General features: G+C 35.1%; 1 protein-coding gene across 1 annotated transcript in view; it reads right to left on the bottom strand.

The window, feature by feature from the left end:
• ARL15 (ADP ribosylation factor like GTPase 15) overlaps positions 1-20,459 on the bottom strand; it is a 210,373-nt gene that overhangs the window by 115,875 nt on the left and 74,039 nt on the right. The window contains exon 6 of the mRNA XM_008932080.2: positions 13,877-14,085. Coding sequence (XP_008930328.2) covers positions 13,877-14,085 — 209 coding nt within the window. The remainder of the gene's footprint in view (positions 1-13,876; positions 14,086-20,459) is intronic.

Here is a 20,459-nt window from a genome sequence, read left to right as displayed (position 1 = left end):
ATGCCTGTGACTGGCAGTATCAGTAATCTACTCTTGGACTGACTTTTGTTTTAAGCCAGTTTTGAAACACTGTTCCAGTGTCTTTACTCCTAAACACACACGCTCAAAAATTAGACCAGCAAGATGACATTAGTCTCTTCTCACTGACCAAATGCTTTGTAATAAGCAGATTGGCGGAGATGACTTAATTCAGACACAGTGAGTAACTGAATAATTAAATCAAATAGAAGAGCTAATAAAGAGTGCATAGAGACTGAATAGACAATGTTATTTAGGGAATGGAGGAAGTCAATGGAAAGAGAATAGTAGCAAGGCTTAAATGTGCCTTGATTCAGTATTCTGATTTGTTAAACGTTTTCACATCATTTTATGCCCTAATAAATTTCCATTGACTAACATGACCTAAAGCTACAGAGAAAGCTAGCTGAATGCAGAGTTTCCTAGAATGTACCTCCACCAAGTTGCTGCAACTAAACGTCAGTTAAAATAATCGAAAAATGGAAGCATACACACAATAGCAAACTTTTTCGAGACTAGTCTTTGAGAATAGTAATAACTAAGCCACTTTGAGCACTACGCTGTTTCAAAATAAATTAGTTCTATATCAAAATTCTAATAATAAGTGAATTTTACAATGTGTTAAAAGCAGGGGTGACACACCGGGAAATTAATTGAGAAATGCAGCACTATGTATAAAAAATGTACTTTGTTTCCCACATTCAACTGATGCTTAAACTTCAGTTTATTAGGAGGTAAAACTACAACATATGTTCACTGCAAACAAAAGACAACAAAGATAAACAAAAAAAATAATCTGACACCACAACTTAATACATAATCCAATACAAGTTAAAACAAAAAGTTAATGTTCAATGCAAATATTGAAGCCTGACATCCTATTGTCTTTTCTTCCTTTCAATCAAGACACAATCCCTTAATGTCAATGAAATTATTTGAATGATCAGTGGGAGCACAGTTCCTGAAGTCAGGTAAGAAATATACTCTTAAATATGGTCAGCTATTCTCAGATGTTTAATTTTGCATAACACCACCAGAGGATCAAGACAACAACCTCTGTCCATGCAGTACAAGCTAAAAGTTAAGACAGTTCTATGACAATTGTGAAAAACTGATTTTTGACAGCCAGCTATTAGTGAAACTCCTGGTAGCAGATGGAAAAAAATACCCCTAAGAAGACCTATTTTTTTTATTACCTACTGCTACAATGCACAATGATAATACAGCTAAAAGGCTACACTTCGATTTTTACTACAGGCAGCCAGATCAGAAATAGCAATGACAAGAGTTTGCTATGAGTTAAAGGCTACCAGTGCTACAGCTTAAAATGATATTCTGCACGGTAGTTGTACTCTTCAAATCATGGAGATTCAGGCCACTATCAAGTAGGAGAATGAACATAAATTCAGAAGTAGAAAGCTTCAATTTTCTGTTTTTGCAATTGCAAAGCAGCAGGCTGTCTAGTCCAACTGAAGTGTTCATAAGAAAGCTTTAGTATTAGGAAAAATAACTCTTCAGGACTTTTTTTTTTTGGTGTCTGCATTTGTAAATGTAAATTTAAAATAAATCTATGCCTATTTCAAGAACAATGGCATGAAGATTAATGTTCACTCCAAGAGAAACAATAAAGGATATGAGAAAAAAAAATCATAACATGCTGTAGAAGATTCAATATCCACAGTCCTGGGCAACTGATGCTAAAATTTCATTTTTACACATATATGCATATGTGTATATACATATGTGTATTTAATAAATACAAATAAAAATTATATATTATACAAACATGCATACACATACACTCTACAGATCTCAAAATAAGCAGCACGGGTACATAATTAAGGGGTCCCCAGGGCTCATAAAGAAAGTGCAACGACCTTGTTAGTGTTTGGCCTTTCTTTCGCACCCAGTCTCATTGTAAAACAGTCAACCATGAAAGTACTTTAAAAAGCTGGTTTTCTTTTTATTTACAGCATGATTTTATAGTGTACCATTCATGTTTTAAAGAAGCTGGTACTTCTGTATATCTTTCTGGCAAATTCAACCACAAACTTCCTAATTTACAACTTTCAGAAATTTGAATGCTTTTGAATACCAGGATTTTCAACTTTGCAATTTAATGACAACCCTGCCTTTGGCCTTTCCCGACCTGTTGTGAAGTAAATCAGGCACACTAATGTGGGCTAACAAGTCTTTTTCACACTGTTCGATCACCCTGCATCTTTTTTCTCCACAGACACCGCCTCTCTCCCACTCTCTGTCTAGCCATCCTCCCTCAAAGCAAACAAAATGGTCACTGTAACCCTGCATTACTGCTCATTAGATCACAGGTTAGTCAAGTGGAACTGCCTGAGGTTCCCAAAGGAGAGCTATACTTCAAAAATCTGTCCATGTCAAATGAAGAAAAAACCCCTGAGCGTGGGGTCAACCAGATCAATGATCAAAAGAGACTGAGAATAGTGGAGGGAAAAAAAGAAAAAAAAAAGCCCTTTTTTGTAAAAAACAGCCTTCTGTATAATAAATCAGAATAGAAAGATACTAAGCTTTTTCTCCCCTTTAACAACACTCCATTTTGGCTTTAAAATGGTATAACTTGTTTTTCAGAAGATTTTATAGGAATAGTTTTCAAGTGCTAAGAGACAGGTTTCAGTAAAACTCAAACTTACTCTAAGAAAATTAGCAAGAGGAATAATAATGGAGAGTATTGGAGATTTTCTCTCCATCACATAAATATTTAACTATTCCAAAATTAGTCAAAATCAATTTTCATTCAGTTATTACTTTATTTAAACAAATTATGTACTCTGAACTTCACTAGAAATTATACAGGTAGCATGTCCACAAAAATGGTAGTCAATTAAAACTACATAGTTTGAACTTTTCTGGACAGATGTGCAGGCATGAGCAATACTTCAGGAACGTGCAGTACCATTTCTGTAGCCTTGCTCATCTTTTAAGAACATAGAGCAATTTATTAATAACAACTACAAAACCAGAAAAGTCCAAAACAAATAAAAATATTTTAAAATACAGTAATAACTTCATGTATAAGTAATAAATTTTGATACACGCAACAGACCAAATTACTCAGTGAAGAGTACTGACTGTTTAACAAGGTTCTGTGTACACACAGACTACAGATATCTCATCACATGCATGACTCTGCTTATTCAAAAAAGTTATGTATTTTTAAAACAACAAACATACATTGTGTCACTAATGAAGACGCTGTTGCAGCTAAAGGGACATGAATGTTTCCTCTAATAATGGTGACAAAGCATCTTTGTGTTTACATCTCTGAAAAGATTTATTTTTCTGCACTAGAGAGTAACTCAAATTTCACTCTCTTATTCCCTTTATTCCCAGACATGAGTAAAGGCATAATTCGGAATGAGGAACAAAGGTAATTAAATTGGAGCAGAATACTTAGTAGTAGATTTTTAGTTAATATATGGTTTGCTCTTAAAGCATTATTGCAACAGAACAAAGCTATAGGAAATCAAAGGCAAGAAATCCTTAAAAACCTCAAATGTTTCATGTAATTTCAGTAAACTTTTTTCTAGCATTTATTACCAGAGTAACATAAAAACCAAAATGAGACCGTAAATGCTGTGATAATACATTAAGAAAAAATATTGAAAAAAGTTTACAGAACAAGCTTGTATTGACAGAGAGACAGATGGGACAACTTAATTTTAAATAAACAAAGCAATTTTAACAAATATATGACAATATATGAGGTAATCCCAATTATCCCTATCTATGGTTACACGTGGATGAGCTAAACAGCCTTTTAATAAAAAGCTCATTCACTAATGCAGATTGGGCTTTTTGTTGTTTGTTTATTTAATCAGTTTGCTATATGCCCTGCACAGTGTACTAATACTTGAACATGGAACTTCAGTGTGCGTTAACTTTAAAGAGGTCTACATACAAATATTGAGACTTTACTTTTAAGAGAGCATTAAAACAGCAAAGGTTTTCTGACTCTTGCAACTCTGCATCTAAGCAGAATCTGAACAACTAAATATAACAGAGAAGGTCAGAAAAAGCAAAGATGTTGAGAAATTTTGTGCAAGCATAACCATGGATTATTCAGTTACACTGTTAATACTCTATTCTTGCAAACAGTAGGAAAAAATATAAGGATGACGTGTGTAAATCTGAGTAATGCAGGAACACATTTTCAGGCAAAAAAATTGCTCAAGTTTTGGCTTTTTTTAAAATACATTATCTAGCTTATTTGTATGATCCTTCACAAAATTCCTTTCTAGACTAACTTCCAGGCTGTTCAGATTTTAGCAGAACAAGTTACTGTTTCATGTCAGACTGTTGTAATAGATTTTCTAAACATTTAAACTATTTTGAGAAAACATTTATGGGTATAAAGATTCCAGCATGACTAATGATATGCTGCAGTATCAACAAATCATCATTAGAATAATGTCGTTATATTCAAAACCGTGCTTCCAGTCTTATGAAGACGATTGTTCCCAGATGCTAGAGTGGGTAATTCATGTTTCTTCAGGAGTATGTTTGCATCTGCTGCTGAATCACTGCAAGAAGTGGATGGGAGAATGGTTTCTTCTTTTTGAACCAAATGTCATTATACACTGAACAGAAGTGGTTTTTGAAGAAGTAATGTACACTGTTCTCAGCCTCCCTCCCTACAGAAGAAGGCCTCCAAGGGACTGCTTTAAGGAAGAATTCAGCAGTACTCCATCCTCATCCTCCCTGAATTGTGGGACCCTTCAACACTTTTGAATTTGAAAAACTCCATTCCATTCTTCGTTTGAACCCCAGGCTGCCTTCTACTCAACTCTTTAGCTTTACTGCCAGTAAAGTCTTGGGAAGTAACAGGAAAAGAGGTGCCTGAGGCTTGTCACCAGCCCCCTTCCATTCCCTCTGTTAGTCACCTCCAGTTCATCCCATTTTCAAAAATTACAATGTCCTGTCCAACAATCAAGCTCATAATAATCTGATTGTTGGCTTCCATCACACTCACAGAGCACTCGGGATTTTTCCAGAAGCATAATGGCTTGAAAGAATCTTGGGATAAAAAAAAACCAGACAAACACAAAAACCCAAATCACACCCACCCCCGCACAAAAAGACCCAAACCAAACAAAAAAAAAAAAGGTCAAAACTGAGAACAGATAGGAAGGAATTTAATCTCACCTTATAATAGTAGTATTTCCTTCTTGGTCTTTGACAATTGAAGCACTGTCCCAGTAACATGCATTTAGAACACTGATGCAAAGATGATCCTTTCCCTATCCTGTCACTTGGAAACATGTCATTGTTTCAAGAAATCTTACATATATGCCATGAGATGCATGGTTTGTTCATGCTCATAGGAATTTTATGCTCACATATCTAAAGCAGATTCAGCCTCTGATGGGCCAATGATGCACCAATTATCAGTTTTGCTTTCCCTTACGCTGCAGCTCATACCCAAGAGAAATTCTTGAGAGCATCTTCAGAAATGCTGTTTGAAGAGGAACAGAAAGCATTCCATACCCAAGCTGAACTCTGAGCACCTTCTGTTTGATGCAGGTTTTAAGAAACTCTGCATAGACATGTTCCCAGCAAGTTCTTCAGGATGCTGGTAATTGCAGACAATATTAATCTATGCTGCTTCAATTCCATGTAGTGCAGATGCAGTTGAAAATGTTCTACTTTTGTGGCACATAATTAAAATCCAATTTTAAATACCTACATGGATAAAAAATTGATAGATTTTCTCCTGTTGTGGTTTTTGTTGAACCTCACTGACATGACCAATAAAGATGCTCATTATGATTTCCCATGTGTGTGAGTATCTAATTCCTGCAGAATGGACTGTGGCCAGAAATTAATTTCATGCACCGCATACCTACTCTAATGTAATGAAGATTCCATGATCACAATCAACTTGAAAAACATTCTTTTAAATTTACTTCTGTTATACTGAGTATCAAATATAAATTATGTAGAAAATAGTTCAACTACACAAAATGAGCCTCTTCCAAAGTTCACAATATATTTAACTTCCATTTAATCAGCAAACTTATTTTAGCACTAAGGACAAAAATAAAAGAGAAGAATATGTCCTCATGTTTTAAAAAGCAGCAGCTTGTATTCTTGAACTCAAGTATTCGTTCTAAAATACATAAGAAGGATATCTGAGAAAAAAAACACATACTAAATCACTTTTACAATAGCAGAGTTTTCACAAACTTGATCCAATACATTACTAAATACTTTTCCATTCTTTTTCAGCAGAACCTGAGACCTTTTTTATAAAAATGGTAGAGTTATATTTAGAAAGCAGTTATATAGCCACTATTTTGTTCCATTTGAAATAGTTATTAATTCTGAAAGAAATACATCTTCTCTTGCTCATGCAAAATGTCACTAACAGTAATTAAATTTCTGAGCATTCAGGAATTCCTCTGAACAGCAGTATCATAGACATAGAGGCCCAAAAGGATCATAATGATTCTCTGGTCAGATTTGTCTCCAACAAAGGCCTGAGGATTTCATTTAATTCTCTACTAAAGCCCAGAATATTTTGACCAAGCAAAAAAGGTTTCAGAAAGAACTGTAAAAAGCTGTGCTCTTCTTAGCTCCAGCAGTCTTTACTGAATAACATAAAAGCATTTTTAAGTATACAAATATCTATGAAAAACATTTACTAAATAAGAATGCAGATTTTTGTTTCTGAAAGCATTTTGAAGTTTCTCTCATAAATTTGCTTTTTACTTATACAGACTATGCTCTACCTTTACAGACTATGCTTTACTATTGTCTTTAATTCTGCAAGTGAAGTCAACTCCTTCTGTTTGAATGACATTTTCTTTCTTCTTCCTTGGCTTGGAAGACAACAAAGACACTGAATTTTCAAAGCACACAGTGAAAATAAATGCTTCTTTCCTACCTCTCTCTGAAGTCCAGTAAACGTAACTGCACATCTACTCTAGAAAATTCACTGTTAAATAAGAGGGAAAAAAGTATTTCTCAGCATTTCCTTCCTCTACTGTGGTTTACTGCAGTGGGATAAGCAAAAAAACATGAGAAGTAAGGTGGTACGTAGAAAGGTCAACATCTCCCTGGGTTTTAGAGTTCCACACTTTCAACTTTCTGCACTGGTACCACTTTCTCACCTCTCTCCCACCTCTTGTTTGTGCCTATATAATAACTTATCCAATTATCTTGTCATCTGAGTCTGTTTAAAAATAAGACCATGAGGAAGGACAGTAGTTAAGTAATTTTCATGCCCAAACCAGCTCATCACATGGTCATACAAGCGGTTAGACTCCTGAAAGATGGGAGAGGCAAAGAGGTCAGCATATAAATCAAAACTGCTAATAAAAGAAACACTCTTAAGTACACACCATCTATATACATACAAAACAACCATTTCAAGACCCCAAAAGTTCTGTAACAAGTTACCGAAGCTTGAAACTATACACAACAACACTCTTCAAAATCTACCCCAAGACACACAGCTTTTTCTGCAGAACTGTACCAAGCACCATATGCTGCAAGGGCCATTCAGGAGATTTACTTCTCTAGGGACAGTTTTATGTTGTGAAATTGGTCTATGTGGACAGTACTTCCACTCCTGTGTCTTAGTTACTCTACTGGTATTCTTCAGCTTTTTGTACATTGTGTAATATATGCGCATTTGCAGGTGTGCTCAAGCATTTGTTTCTGTATCTTCAGGAAGGTCACTCCAAATCATCAATACAAATTCATCTTTTTATCTAATGCAAATATACTGAAGATTTTATCTGTTATGCCTTTGTTTATTGTAAAACATAACTGAAGCACAAACTCATGGAAAGAAAAACTCTGCTGTTTGGATTTAGTCTTGCAACTGTACAAAAATTGTTTTGCTGTTCACATCTAGCTATTTATTTAAATTGCTCATCTTTTTATATTGCATTTTATATACATTATTTTTATTTTCCGATCTTTTTATATAAAATCATCTTCCTAACAGGTCTGAAGAAATTCTTTAATCAGAATGGGAGTTCATATGACACATGCAAATAGGAGTTATTTCTGCATTGTTTTAAACATGGCAAAACTAATATTTTCTAAACACTAGGTTAATAATATTCCCTTCTTCTGCAAATGTGCTCATAACTGAAGTCTGACAAATAACTCCTCTGTTCCCTCAAAGGCCACAGTTGTGAAGGAAGCAGCCAATACTCAAAATAGCAGAGTCCAGCTCCAAAACAATCTTCAAATATCAGGGGATACACCTTGGATGAGAAGAAGTATTTGCAGTGAGGGGATTGCAAATATTAAGGTCATTAAGGTCACTATGATCTCAAAACAGGCTAGGAACCTATATTTTGGCTATTTACTGCAGTAATGTGAAGATAAATCATCTTAGAAACAGTTTCTCCAGGAACCAAAAATCTGCCCCTGATTTAACTTTGCTATGGATGTCCCTGCCATAAAGTACACAGATTTGCAACAGCTGGTCTTTGAGAATTCAGATAGGTGAATTAATTTGAGAGTCTTGACCGGCTTGAGGACGAGCACTTTTTCACTCTTGGGCGTGGGCTAAGTTTTTGTAGTACTTGTTGCCGGAGAAAATATCTGCTCAGAACTGTTAGCTGAGATACTGCATACTCTCTGAAGCTAAACCTCCTGAGGTGTCACTGCTCAGTGCAGTTTTTCAGACTGCTAGTAATGACATCTATAACTGGTACATCGAAAGGGTTTCCAAAAGGAAACCATTTCCCCCTAATTATCAGAAACTACAAAAGGCATGAACTATGGAAAAATAGTACGAAGACACTGAAATATAAAGAAGTGATTACGTCCTGAATCTGAGCTACCATATGCAGCCAACTTAAGACTATTGGCAGACCCTAGAAAGTCCAGTTTCTAAAGTACCCCAGATCCTCAGGACCAGGAAGAGCCTCTGCAGACGCTGGCAAACTTGAACATTCTCCTGCAATGGTTATTTAACTTTAAGATACTTAACACTTCAAGAAGACATTGTTTATCTACAAAATTATTTCTAGACATAAACAACAGAGAATAAACTGACAGAGTAATAGATAATAACCTCACATCCTTAAGATGGCTCTTTTCATAAGGAGAGTCACCCTCCACTATCCTCCTAGAAGAAAATCCAGTTAAACACTGTCCACAATTCAAAACCCATGTCTTGAAATATTCACAAATAGACAAACGCATCACAATCTATGTGAATATGCAATGAACCTCTTACAATTGCTTTTGAAAATACCATTTGTAATTCAAAGATATTTTTTAATCTTGCTCTATCAAACAGGAAAATGGGAATGATTCTCCAGTGGAGTTTCACACACCCATCAATTCAACTTTTAAGTAAGATCTCGTATGCAAGCAAAAAGACAGCATTCATGATCAGCATAAGGTTTCCAAATTATTTTTTCCTGACAACAATATTTAAAACAATATAACCTTAAAATAGACTGAGAAGACTTTTGATTCATTGTTCTTTAGTAAGTCTATACTAAAGAGTTCTAGCATTTTTTAATGAAAATTTAGAACATATCTTCAATGATTTCTCCTGCTACTAGTGGTCACCAATTTACATATATGAAAGAAATGTATTAACTGCCTGTATTTTTGGATGACTAAAGGAAAACCCACCAAAAGATTATACCCTGTGAACGTCTTCACATAGATGATCTTAGAAAAGTTCAATTGGAACAGACCTACAATGATCATCCAGTGCAACTGCAATTTTAAAAACAGCCTTAAAATACAAAAAAAGAAACTCTCCAAAAACATCATGCTGCTAAACATGTAGCTGCTTCACTACTGAACTGGAAAATCTAGTTCAATTTGATTTCTCCTTTGGCCAGTCCTATATGGCTTCCAGAAGTCCTCAACAGATTCAGACAAGTGCTCAGCACAGCCTACTCCTAAAACACAGTGGTTATGGAAAACTTTCAATGTATGATATCTGCAGCTCTTAAATATCACTCTGACCTGGGAGTAAAGTTTTCACACTGCTTCAAGTCGCAAGAATGCACTGCTATATCGAGTTTCTGACATCATTACACAAAGTAGCATACATTCCAAAATAAAAATCAACAAGCTGATAATCACAATAAGCAGTAATGCGGTTGTTCCCTTGCAAAGCAATTTAAAGTGCTTTTATCACCATCAATCTCCTGCAATATTTTAAGCCTGTAAAGAAATCTGACTAATCAAAACCAGTTTCTATAATCAAAAGAACTTTTGTGATGAAAAGGCAAAAGTACACTCCATCAGCAAGATACTTATTTAAAAGAATATACCATTTGGTACTGCTTCAGAACTGCACCCTGTATTTTGGAAACCAGGGCCAAACAGATATGCCACCATGTTCCCACATGTTGAGTAACTAAATTTTTTTTTCACTTGTAACTATTTTTATTTACTATTTCAAAAGGTTTCCAAAACTGCAGTCAGTACTGATTTACATATGATTAATTCTTCATTATTGTGATTTTAATGTAAACCAAGGTTATTTTATAGCAAACTTATTGAATCAAATATGACTGAATGAGCTTTATAGTCTGGTTAATATACAGTCTTTATTTCAGCATGGCTCAGTTGAAATCACTTAGGAGACATCTGAAAACATCTAAATATGTGCTACTGTCACAGGAAAAACAAAACAACTTACAAATATTTTTGACACAGGAAGATGGAATGAACACCATAGAAGTTACATAAGACAAATAAGAGAGACATTGTCATTTTTAGTTTCTACAATAAAATGTCAAATTTACTTTCTTGATTTCATTTTAAAACCAAAATAACTAGGAAACAGCCAACCCGCAATTGAACTCAGGAAAAAAGTATTACATTGTCTGATTAGTATTTTAACTTGGCTTCTCCTGTAATTTTCCCTGGTCACTTCAATAATATGGAGTATATTCTGCAAAATGAATTGGGTTAAATTACATTTCATAAATTAAATAAGTTATTTGGATATTTTTGCAAATAGATCTTATAGTTGTGAATTGAACTAGTCATGACATTGCTTATTATTTACAGCATGTTACTTCTACAATATCACTTTTACCTAAGCAATGCATGGAAAAAAACACATTAAATAAAATACAACATTTTGAAAAACTGAAGCAACTGCGCTTCCCAACAATAAATATAACTAACATCTGTTGCAGAAACTGCTTGGCCCTTTTACAGTTTTGTGAAGAATTTTTGTTGTACATAAATATTTTTCTACACTTCCTATTATGCACCACTTAACTCAGACATTTGCCTTAATTATACCCCAAGGAGTCCTTTCATATCCATTAAAGAAAGGCAATTTGTTGTTGAAAATAATGCATACATACTTTTAAACTTCAACTGTGATTCATCTGCCTTCTGACACATAAAAAAGCAAGGAAATATCTATAATTAATGGACTTAGTTAAGCAAAAATGTCTAATAATGCTCAACTCAATGCTCAGCATAGTACTTTTGTTAAATACTTATATATGCTGGTTTTGATTTAAGGAATCATCTTACGATTCAACATTTTACTTTCATTTCACATCTCAATAGTGAGGACAACAGTACAACAAAGCCTTTAGGAAAGCAAGAAATTTCCATTTTAATGTTGGCAAAAATGACCCAATAAGGCTTCCACTTTGTATATACAGCAAATACAGGACATCATTTTTTTCTGGGACAATAACAACCTTTTGACATTCTCCTTTTTTTTTTCTTTTAATTTTGTTTTCCACTATTCTTAACTAAAGAATTTCAAAGACAAACACTGATACAGGGTTGTTTGCTTGTTTTTCCTGAAAATACACATAAGCTGTGCACATTTAACAGAATTCTTGTGTGCAGCATTTCATACACACTCACAGTAGCAATGCTATAATAATACACTGTAAGATTTTTTTTTATTTTTTTTAAAGCATGCAGTAGAAACCTATTTAAATGCTATTATAAGCATATAGATATCTACTCCACTACTGAGGTATCAAGCAACTGGTAATGAAGAATGAGGTGAAAATCAGGATACTGCCGATAAAAGAAAAGAAATGCTAACTCTAAATAGGCAAACAATTCAGTTCAGGCCCAAAAGTCTCTCCATAGAGGCTCAGCTACAAATTGGGAGAGTAACTTGCATAATTTCCTGTAAAACAAACCAACTGGCATTGTATTCTCTATTCTTATAAAACTCGACAAAGAACATTTCGTAAATTATACTTATTATTAACATAGAACAAAATTTGGCCATTTTAAAAATGAAAAATATAGTAAAATAAGAAATACTTTATTCATGTGGAAAAACAGCATTTTTGTTGATGGAAATAATAATCTGTATTGCTCTATGTAAAAAAGTTAAAGCCAAAATGCATAGAGTGTATTTAGATGATAAAATGAAATCAGTTGTGTCTCAGGATATTATCATTTTTTAAGTGTAAGGTTTAGGAATGCACACTTTCCTTTTATGCTGTACAATAGATCAGGCCAAACTATTAAATTGATACATCAAAATCCATATTACATTTCCTTTAAATATTTATTACTTCTTCCTCAGTCTGCTTTTATATGAACAAGATGTACGACCTGTAGATTCTATCCCTGCCTCATTTTAGTTTACCTTTTTATGTAACTTTAGATATACTAAATTCATATTCCTTTTTTTTTATTTTTCCTAAGCATGGATTCTTGGAGGAAAGGACCAAAAAAATAATAAAATATTCTACAGTGTAGTTTATATAGCTTTCACTTAATCTCTTCTTTTCATATGAAAACCATCACTCCATTTACACCATTTTTTAACATATTATATGCTTAATTTCTTTTGGCTGAGAAAGGAGGCATAGGTAGCAATAAAGCAATAAAGACAGTATGTTCAACTGTACTGTAATAACAGCAGCTATTCTACAGATCAGTTTGTTCTGAGTTTAAAGTCTGAAACTTTGTATTTTAGACAAAGAAGTTCCTGTACGAAAGAATCAAATTTAGGTATAAAGCAACAATACTGTAAAGTGCTGAAATTGTTTTCACTCTGCTGCACTGACAGAACAAACAGATTTCACATACAGTCTTGAATAAGAGTCCTTTAAATGACATTTATGAACAGAATGACACAACCAAATTTTAACTTCTTCCTACAACTTCAGAAGAATAAGTAGAGCTTCTCATAGAGAATCAGTAACTTTCAGCATTTCTTCAATGTATGTGACATGATAGAGATGTAGACAAGATGAATTTTTCAGCGTATAAAGAGCAAAAAGTACACTGAATACAACAATTACATAATTTACTATGTGGTAGCTAGAAATTAGACAAAAACATTACTCCTTAGAAGAGGAAAATCAGAACTAGTTAAGGACTTCAGAACAGGAATTGCAACTCTGCTCTCACATCAGTACACAGCAATTCAGAAAAAGCTTTTACATAAAAAAGACAACCTATGGCTGCCATCTATTGCTTTAAGCAGTTGAAAAGAATGGAGTAATGGAATAGTGCAAAATTAAAACTAATAGCAAATGAAAACAGAAGCTAAAAAAAAAAAATCACTGTCCCAGCAGCTTTTCATAAGAGTAGTTTAGAAAACATCTTTTCACCCTTAAGCAAAATATGGTGAAAGAAGAAGATCTGTTTGTATCCAGGTATATTTTTTCCAGAAGAACTAAGCCTGTATAGAGTGCATTGTACTAAGTAATTAGGGATTGGGACTGCTCTTGGTCTGTGTACTTGCAATAAAGAGAAATTGAGGCCAGTCCTTAACTAGCATGTCATAAGTAGTAAGTAATAGCGTAATAATCGTAATAAGTAATAGTGGGTTAGTGGTGTGCAGATAGTAAATACAAACGGGCAAGATAATGCCACATTAACATACCTCTTGTACGGAGCGAGCTGCTGGCTTGTCTTGATGATTGGCCAGTATTAAAAATGGCAAAGTACATAACTGTGGGTGCTGGAGAGCAGAATGCAGTTCATTTCTAGCAGTTTCTAGATCATCTTCAGAGGAGGCACTGTCTAATACAAATATTACCCCCTGGGATCCTTGGTAATAACGACTCCAGTATTTCCTGATGTTGTCAGCTCCTTCCAAGACAATAATAAGAATTAATTAAAATAAGAATAATTTAACAAATTTAACACTTATAACTGAAAATAACCAATCTACTTGGAATGATCAAAACAGTTAACTAAATCTTTTCTCCTAATCATCATTAAAAGAATAAAAAAGAAAAAAAGGCAATCAGCAATCAAACACATACACACAAATGTCAAATCAATCTTGTTTGAGTAAGGAAGGAACTTGATTCAGTGCAGCTTTCTTCCCCTAAAGCTTCTGCTCCATTAATGAGTATTGGCAGAGGTATCATGCTTCTAGTACCACAAGGTCTAATCCTTCACCTTCTCACTGAAATATCTTGGCACTAATACCTAAACCTTTGCCCATTCTTTTTTACTTAGCCCTGCAGCTCCCTGCCATAACCTGAAGCCTCTGTCATGGCAGTTGTTCATTTGTGAGCATGATAAGGTCTTCCAGTTCATCTCCAAACCATCAGGCAACCACTTCATAATTGGGGAAAAAAGGTGTCAGGAAAGCCTATTAAAGTAATTAGATACTTAATGGGGAGAACGATGATACAATAGTGAGTTGAATAGTGAATGAGGAGCTATGATGACAACACGCAAAGGCATTCACTTCAACTACTTTTGCTCTGTCAACCACACTAAGGATTCTGAAGAGCCCAACAGCAGACACATGAGTGACTGTACAGGCTGATATGCCACAGTAATTTTTAGGACACAGTTCAGCAGCACTCAGCCATCTCAACAGAAGCCAAGCAATAAGGTTATCAACAGAAAGCTTTTGTCTCCCCTGGAGAGCAGCATATGTTGTAGCATTGAGGTAGGAAAAAAAAAATTGTATTTGACAGCTGTCAAACTATCTAAACTATGATTTGGATATGGGCTATTCTTTGTATGTCTGAATCTGGCACTACACTCATGGGGACAAATGCTAAACAGTGAACAGCAGCAGCAGCAACAGTCTAGTGGAAAACTTGACATGTCTGCCAGACAATGACTTGCAGAAATATAATGAAGGTATCTTTTACAGACACTTTTCTTGCTTTCAGACAGGGAAAAGTGAACTTTCATGTATACACAGATGAAAATAATAAAACTCTACCTTTCGGTGAAACAAAATGACACAAAATTTCTGAGAAACATGTAGATATATAATGAGTTTTTAATGCAACATAATGACCATAACATTGATTTGATACTTAAAATATTCACTTAATTTATACATTATAAACAAAGGTGAAATCATAAATGTCTAGAAAGGAATTTGCACCATATAATTTAGGTATCCAACTCAAGAGTATTCAAATCTCGCTCCATGAAGTTACTGTCGTCTTTGTACCAGCCACACTGAAACCTTAAGCACTTTGTTTCAGTACCTGCACCCAACCCAATTTAGGCAGCTAACAAACATTGTGAACACAGACACACACAGTTTTGTTTACAGAGAATATCAGTCACATCTAACCTGGTTTTTTTCTGCAAGAGGCCTACAGACTTGACTACTTAAAGGCAAATGGTCATGGGTTTTATAGTCAAGACTTTGCTTAATTCTCTTAATTTAACTAGACTCAAAGTAACAATGCACAAATAGAACAGATGTTTCATTTTTTTATGAATCTCTGAAGATTAATATTATACAAACAGAAGAGGGATTGCATTGAAAGCTAGGTCTATGTTTCTGTACCACACAAATATCTGCCAACTGTACTTCTAAAGAATTGTATTGCATCTGTTAGATGTCCCAGTCTTTCCCAACAGCTGTCTACATCAGAACCAAGTAAAGCAAGTTGCCAGAGGGACACTATTTACATAGCCACACACAGCAGTGTTGCAGGCATCTGAAGGATCACATTACTTTAAAAACTAGTAGAGAATCACTTTCAATGAACTTAAAGGCCAAGACCATGATCAGCTCTTTGAAGGTATTTTTTTTCCTAGCAACATAACATCTGTCTTATTTACTCTAAGCATCAGTCAGCTACTTTTCAATCACATCACTGCCAGAACCTGAGTCTTATCTTTGTAATCGTAGTCATTCTAAACAGAAAAACTGTGAGGTGAACTGCAGAGCATTTGACCTCTTGTATCCAAGCACATGGAAGAAAGCAGCTCATGGAACCCTACCTGGGACACTGAAGCCAGAAAAGGAGTATGGTGATTTGTTGACCTTACACTCCTGTCTCTTTGGTTCTGTTTCTTTAGCAGCTCAGCTTTGTTGCTCCACATCAACTGTCCCCAAACCAACACCACTGAAGTATAGTAGTCTTTTTCTCTCCGGCTCTGGCCAGTCACCATGGCATAGTTATAAGAACCAAGGTACAATGTACAACAAAATTTGGTATTTTCTTTAGGATCTTCCATTATTCTAATGACCTGCTCTGAAATTGCTTACACTTCAATTCTGAGGAAATCACAGCTTGAGTTTTAAGAATAAGAATTATTTGCACTAAGCAGACAAAAAAAAAAAAAAGGCAGCTAAAGCTTGTACCTCAGGGTGCCATTTTAAACCATTTTTCTGGCAAACACACTTGAAAAATAATTCTTGGCATCAATAAGCTATCAGCAGCTGGAAATCACAATCTCTACAAGACAAAAACCCTGATATTCTTTTGCCTTAACTCTTCATATCCAGAGAGCATAATCTGCTCTCAGCTTCTTTCCTCAGAGTATTAATTAGTATGTTGTGGAGTTATCCTGGGTGGGAAACACTGGACTATAAACAGTGATCCACACATTATGGCACGATAAATTCAGTCTTAAAAAGCAAGCAGTTGTTTTTCAAGGTGCAGTCTAGCACAGATTATCCCATGAATTAACTTTTTCATCTATTTCTAAGACACTAAGTTTCAAATTCTGAGCTCTCTGGTAATGCAGAATGCACCGTGCAGCCATTAAACATCCTCGGGTTCTCAGAAGACTGGTGAGACAAAACCAGGAACTTAACTGGTACTCAAAACATCCTGACAAACAATAGTAATAAATAAGCATTTAGGTTTGTAGATCTAATATCATGTGTTTCTCTAATAGCTTTGCACCATAGGGCTGTTTCTTCAACCACTTTATGCCTAAACAAAGATTAAAAAAAATAAAAATAAAATAATCTCAAAACCATCAGAAAAACATAACAATCCACATTAGACCTTAGGAACATGCTACATGAAATGTTTGCTAAAATACAGTTTTCAGTGTAGGAGCTTCCTCAGACACAGGCAAGAGCCTATGATTTGTTTTCCTCAGCAATGAACCTATGGGAGTAGGTTGAGTCCTGTGATGTGACTAAAGCATCCAGTTTACAAATAACCGATGGAAAAAAAACAAAACAAAACACACTACAATACAACCACGCCACCTGTTAGAGAAGATAATGTTCAATCACATGTAGGCTTGAATTGCTTTATAACAGGAAAAAAAACCCTCAAATTCTCCTTACAGAAAAATGACAAGACGTTGCAATTAAAAATCTCAATCATTCAGCATTACTACAGGGCAGGTTTATTCAATTATCTGTAATTTTAAAGAGCTTTCATTTTGATATTTTTTAAATATCATATAAATAAATTCCACAGAACAGTCCATGTCAACACCATTAAGGATTTGTAGTAGTGCCAACAGTACCCCTCAGAAGCTGAAGGGAAGATTTTGAGTTATGTGCAGTTTAATACACATCTAAAACAGGTTGCACAGGTACACGCTCCTGTAAATATCACACAAAATGCAGAGCTGCAAATCTTCCTTTCGCCTAAAAATACTTCTATTTACATCTCCATTCACAGCAGTTTGAGTCTACCTTCAATTCCCTCCTCCTCTTCAGTACTTTTGGGAGAACAGAACATAGCATTACAGAAAAAAAATCACTGAAACAAATTTACATGTGTCAAATTTGCTACTTGTCAGACTTGCAGCAAGTCTCCATTGAGAGCATGATGAATGTCACACAGCCCTTGCTTCACGATAGTCTAGCCTGCACATAAAAGCTCTTGTTCACCTCAAAATACATCATAGGTCTGGAGAAGTTATGGTCTCAAACAGAGGATCAAAACAAGCTAATGTGGGAACATGAAAGATTGCAGGCTGCAAATAACTCTTCTACCACTTCAAATATATCATCCACTCACCTAAAATAAAGACACCTACATATTTTGAAGGTTTTATAGTTGAATTAAATATATAGATCATTCCTCTACTGATATAAAATAGAACATTTATAGTAAGCATAAAGGTGAAAAGATGGCAAGGAATATGCCAACTATGCTACAAAATCTTCTTGCATGAAAGACCAGCTCATGGGTGGGGGAGCAAGCAGGAAAGGAAGGGGAAAAAGAAATCTCTTATCTGTTCTTGCAAAATCTTCGAATACACCCTACCCTCTCACTCCAAGAAACCTTATGAAGAAAAAAATAACTGTTTCTACATCTACACAGGGTTTATAACATCACTTCCCATCATATCCTCAGATGGAAAACTGACGTTTTCTTGAGTAATCAAGAAGACACCTGAAATCTTAGAAATCTTAACACATTCTCAAGAGATGTGGTTGTTCCTTATCTATCTCAGGCAGGTTTCCCAGTACTCCCCCTCTTGAATAAATACAGTATACAAATTTTGTTTTTTCAACACTAGGTGTTTTTCAACCCTCTAGTTCCTTTTTATTACAAATAAATTTATAAAACCTGTTTAAGACACCCGCCTTCTACTTACATTAATTTGTCCAATCTGACAGACACATCCACACATAGATACCAAAGTTTCCCACGGGTGTAATGTCAGTCACCATTCTATGGCTGTTTTGTATTGCTATCGCGACAATACAGATGTGAAACTTCTTCAAGTGCAAAAGTCCCAGGACTTGTATTTCCTAGGGTTTAAAACCAAGTGGTCAGTCTGCTTTCTCTAGCCTCTCAGGCAGTGCACTCCTGCAATCGTACACAAAGCATGGTAGTGGGAAATTAGCACTTTTTCCCTAGAAAATGGAACATTTTGAGACTGTCAAATTAGCTACATTCACTGCAGCAATTCAACTACAATCTGAACAAACAGCATAAAAAAAAAAAGTAGAGGAATAATTTTTCTGCCTTTACATTCAAAAGATACAAAATCATAAATGCACATAAGTGTATCGTGCTTATTTTTATTTTTCTTATCAAACTGAAGTTTATGGAAACCATCTCTGTCATCTCTTGTCTGCTTTCCAGGCTTCCCCAGTGAGAATAATCTGGAAGTCAAGCCTTCAGTATTTTCTTTATTAGCTAACTCAGATGCTGACTAAAACTTTGAATCTCTACCTACTCTGATATTTAAATCTGTTAGAACAGCATTCAGGTTTCATGCACTTGGAAGTTTTAAAAAGGTTGTACTTATACTTGCCTGCAGCAAGTCAGCTTGGTCTACTTATGTGTGTGTTATTATACTACCATATTAAAATAAAACATGCACTTTGAAACAAAAATCTGCTGTTCTAGTCAAGAACATAAAGTTCATTAAAAAAATTTACAGATAATTCATAAAGAAGATATGGATATATGTGCCCTGCAATATACTCTAACATTTATTTAAGTCTGATATCTGAAGATTTAATAATTTGCAGCAGCTAGCATAGACAGCCATTCTCACCTCCATTTCGTCTTTTCTATATGTTTGGGGATATTTGTTTTTTAAATTCACAAACACACAGTAAGTCCTCTAGGGCTAGCAAAGAATGTCTGGCAACAAGGAAATCATCTGCCACTTTCCTCTCTACCCATTAGCCCACCTCTGCCCTTCTTCCACCTCTCCTAGACAGAGGTGACAGCCACAATTTCAGAAGCATCAGCACAATTCCCCAGGGTTACAATTGCTGCCAGCACCCAGCAAGGCTCAGTACCCTCCTGAGCTGCAGTCACAGCTTTGGTAACAGCGCAGCTATCTCAAATAAAGCTAAGAAAACATCTTTCTTTATGGCACTTAAGACTAGTAAGCATACAAAGCAAGCAGCAAGTCTATACGGCTGTGTATTTCTGTCTGCTTAGCCCTTGTTCTGACTGGTCCACAAAAGTTTAAATCAGCTTTAGCTTTTGAAATGATCAAGGCCTTTCTGTCTAGGAGTGTTTCATAAAATACACATATAACTTCTGATGCTAAACTAGGTTGCTACACTCTATCCTTTGAGTCTGCTAAAGAAAATGGAGTTGCAAGCCCAAGAGGAGACAGAGGCTTTTAATTAAACCAAAGGTCCTACTTTTTCCTCCAGAAAATATCCTACAAACAAAACCAACAGCTCTCACCCCACAAAAAGCTAGAAATTTCGTGTTTTGGTTATCCTACTGTACATGGCTGTGATAGTCATTGCTTGCATGGTTCCTACTTGCTGTGAATGAGGTGGACTGCAGGTTGTCTTTTCA

Source organism: Manacus vitellinus, unplaced genomic scaffold (genome assembly GCF_001715985.3).
Source record: "Manacus vitellinus isolate BGI_N305 unplaced genomic scaffold, ASM171598v3 scaffold_36_pilon, whole genome shotgun sequence".
In the NCBI taxonomy this organism is placed as follows: Eukaryota; Metazoa; Chordata; class Aves; order Passeriformes; family Pipridae; genus Manacus; species Manacus vitellinus.
This window is presented reverse-complemented; position numbering and strand designations above follow the sequence as displayed.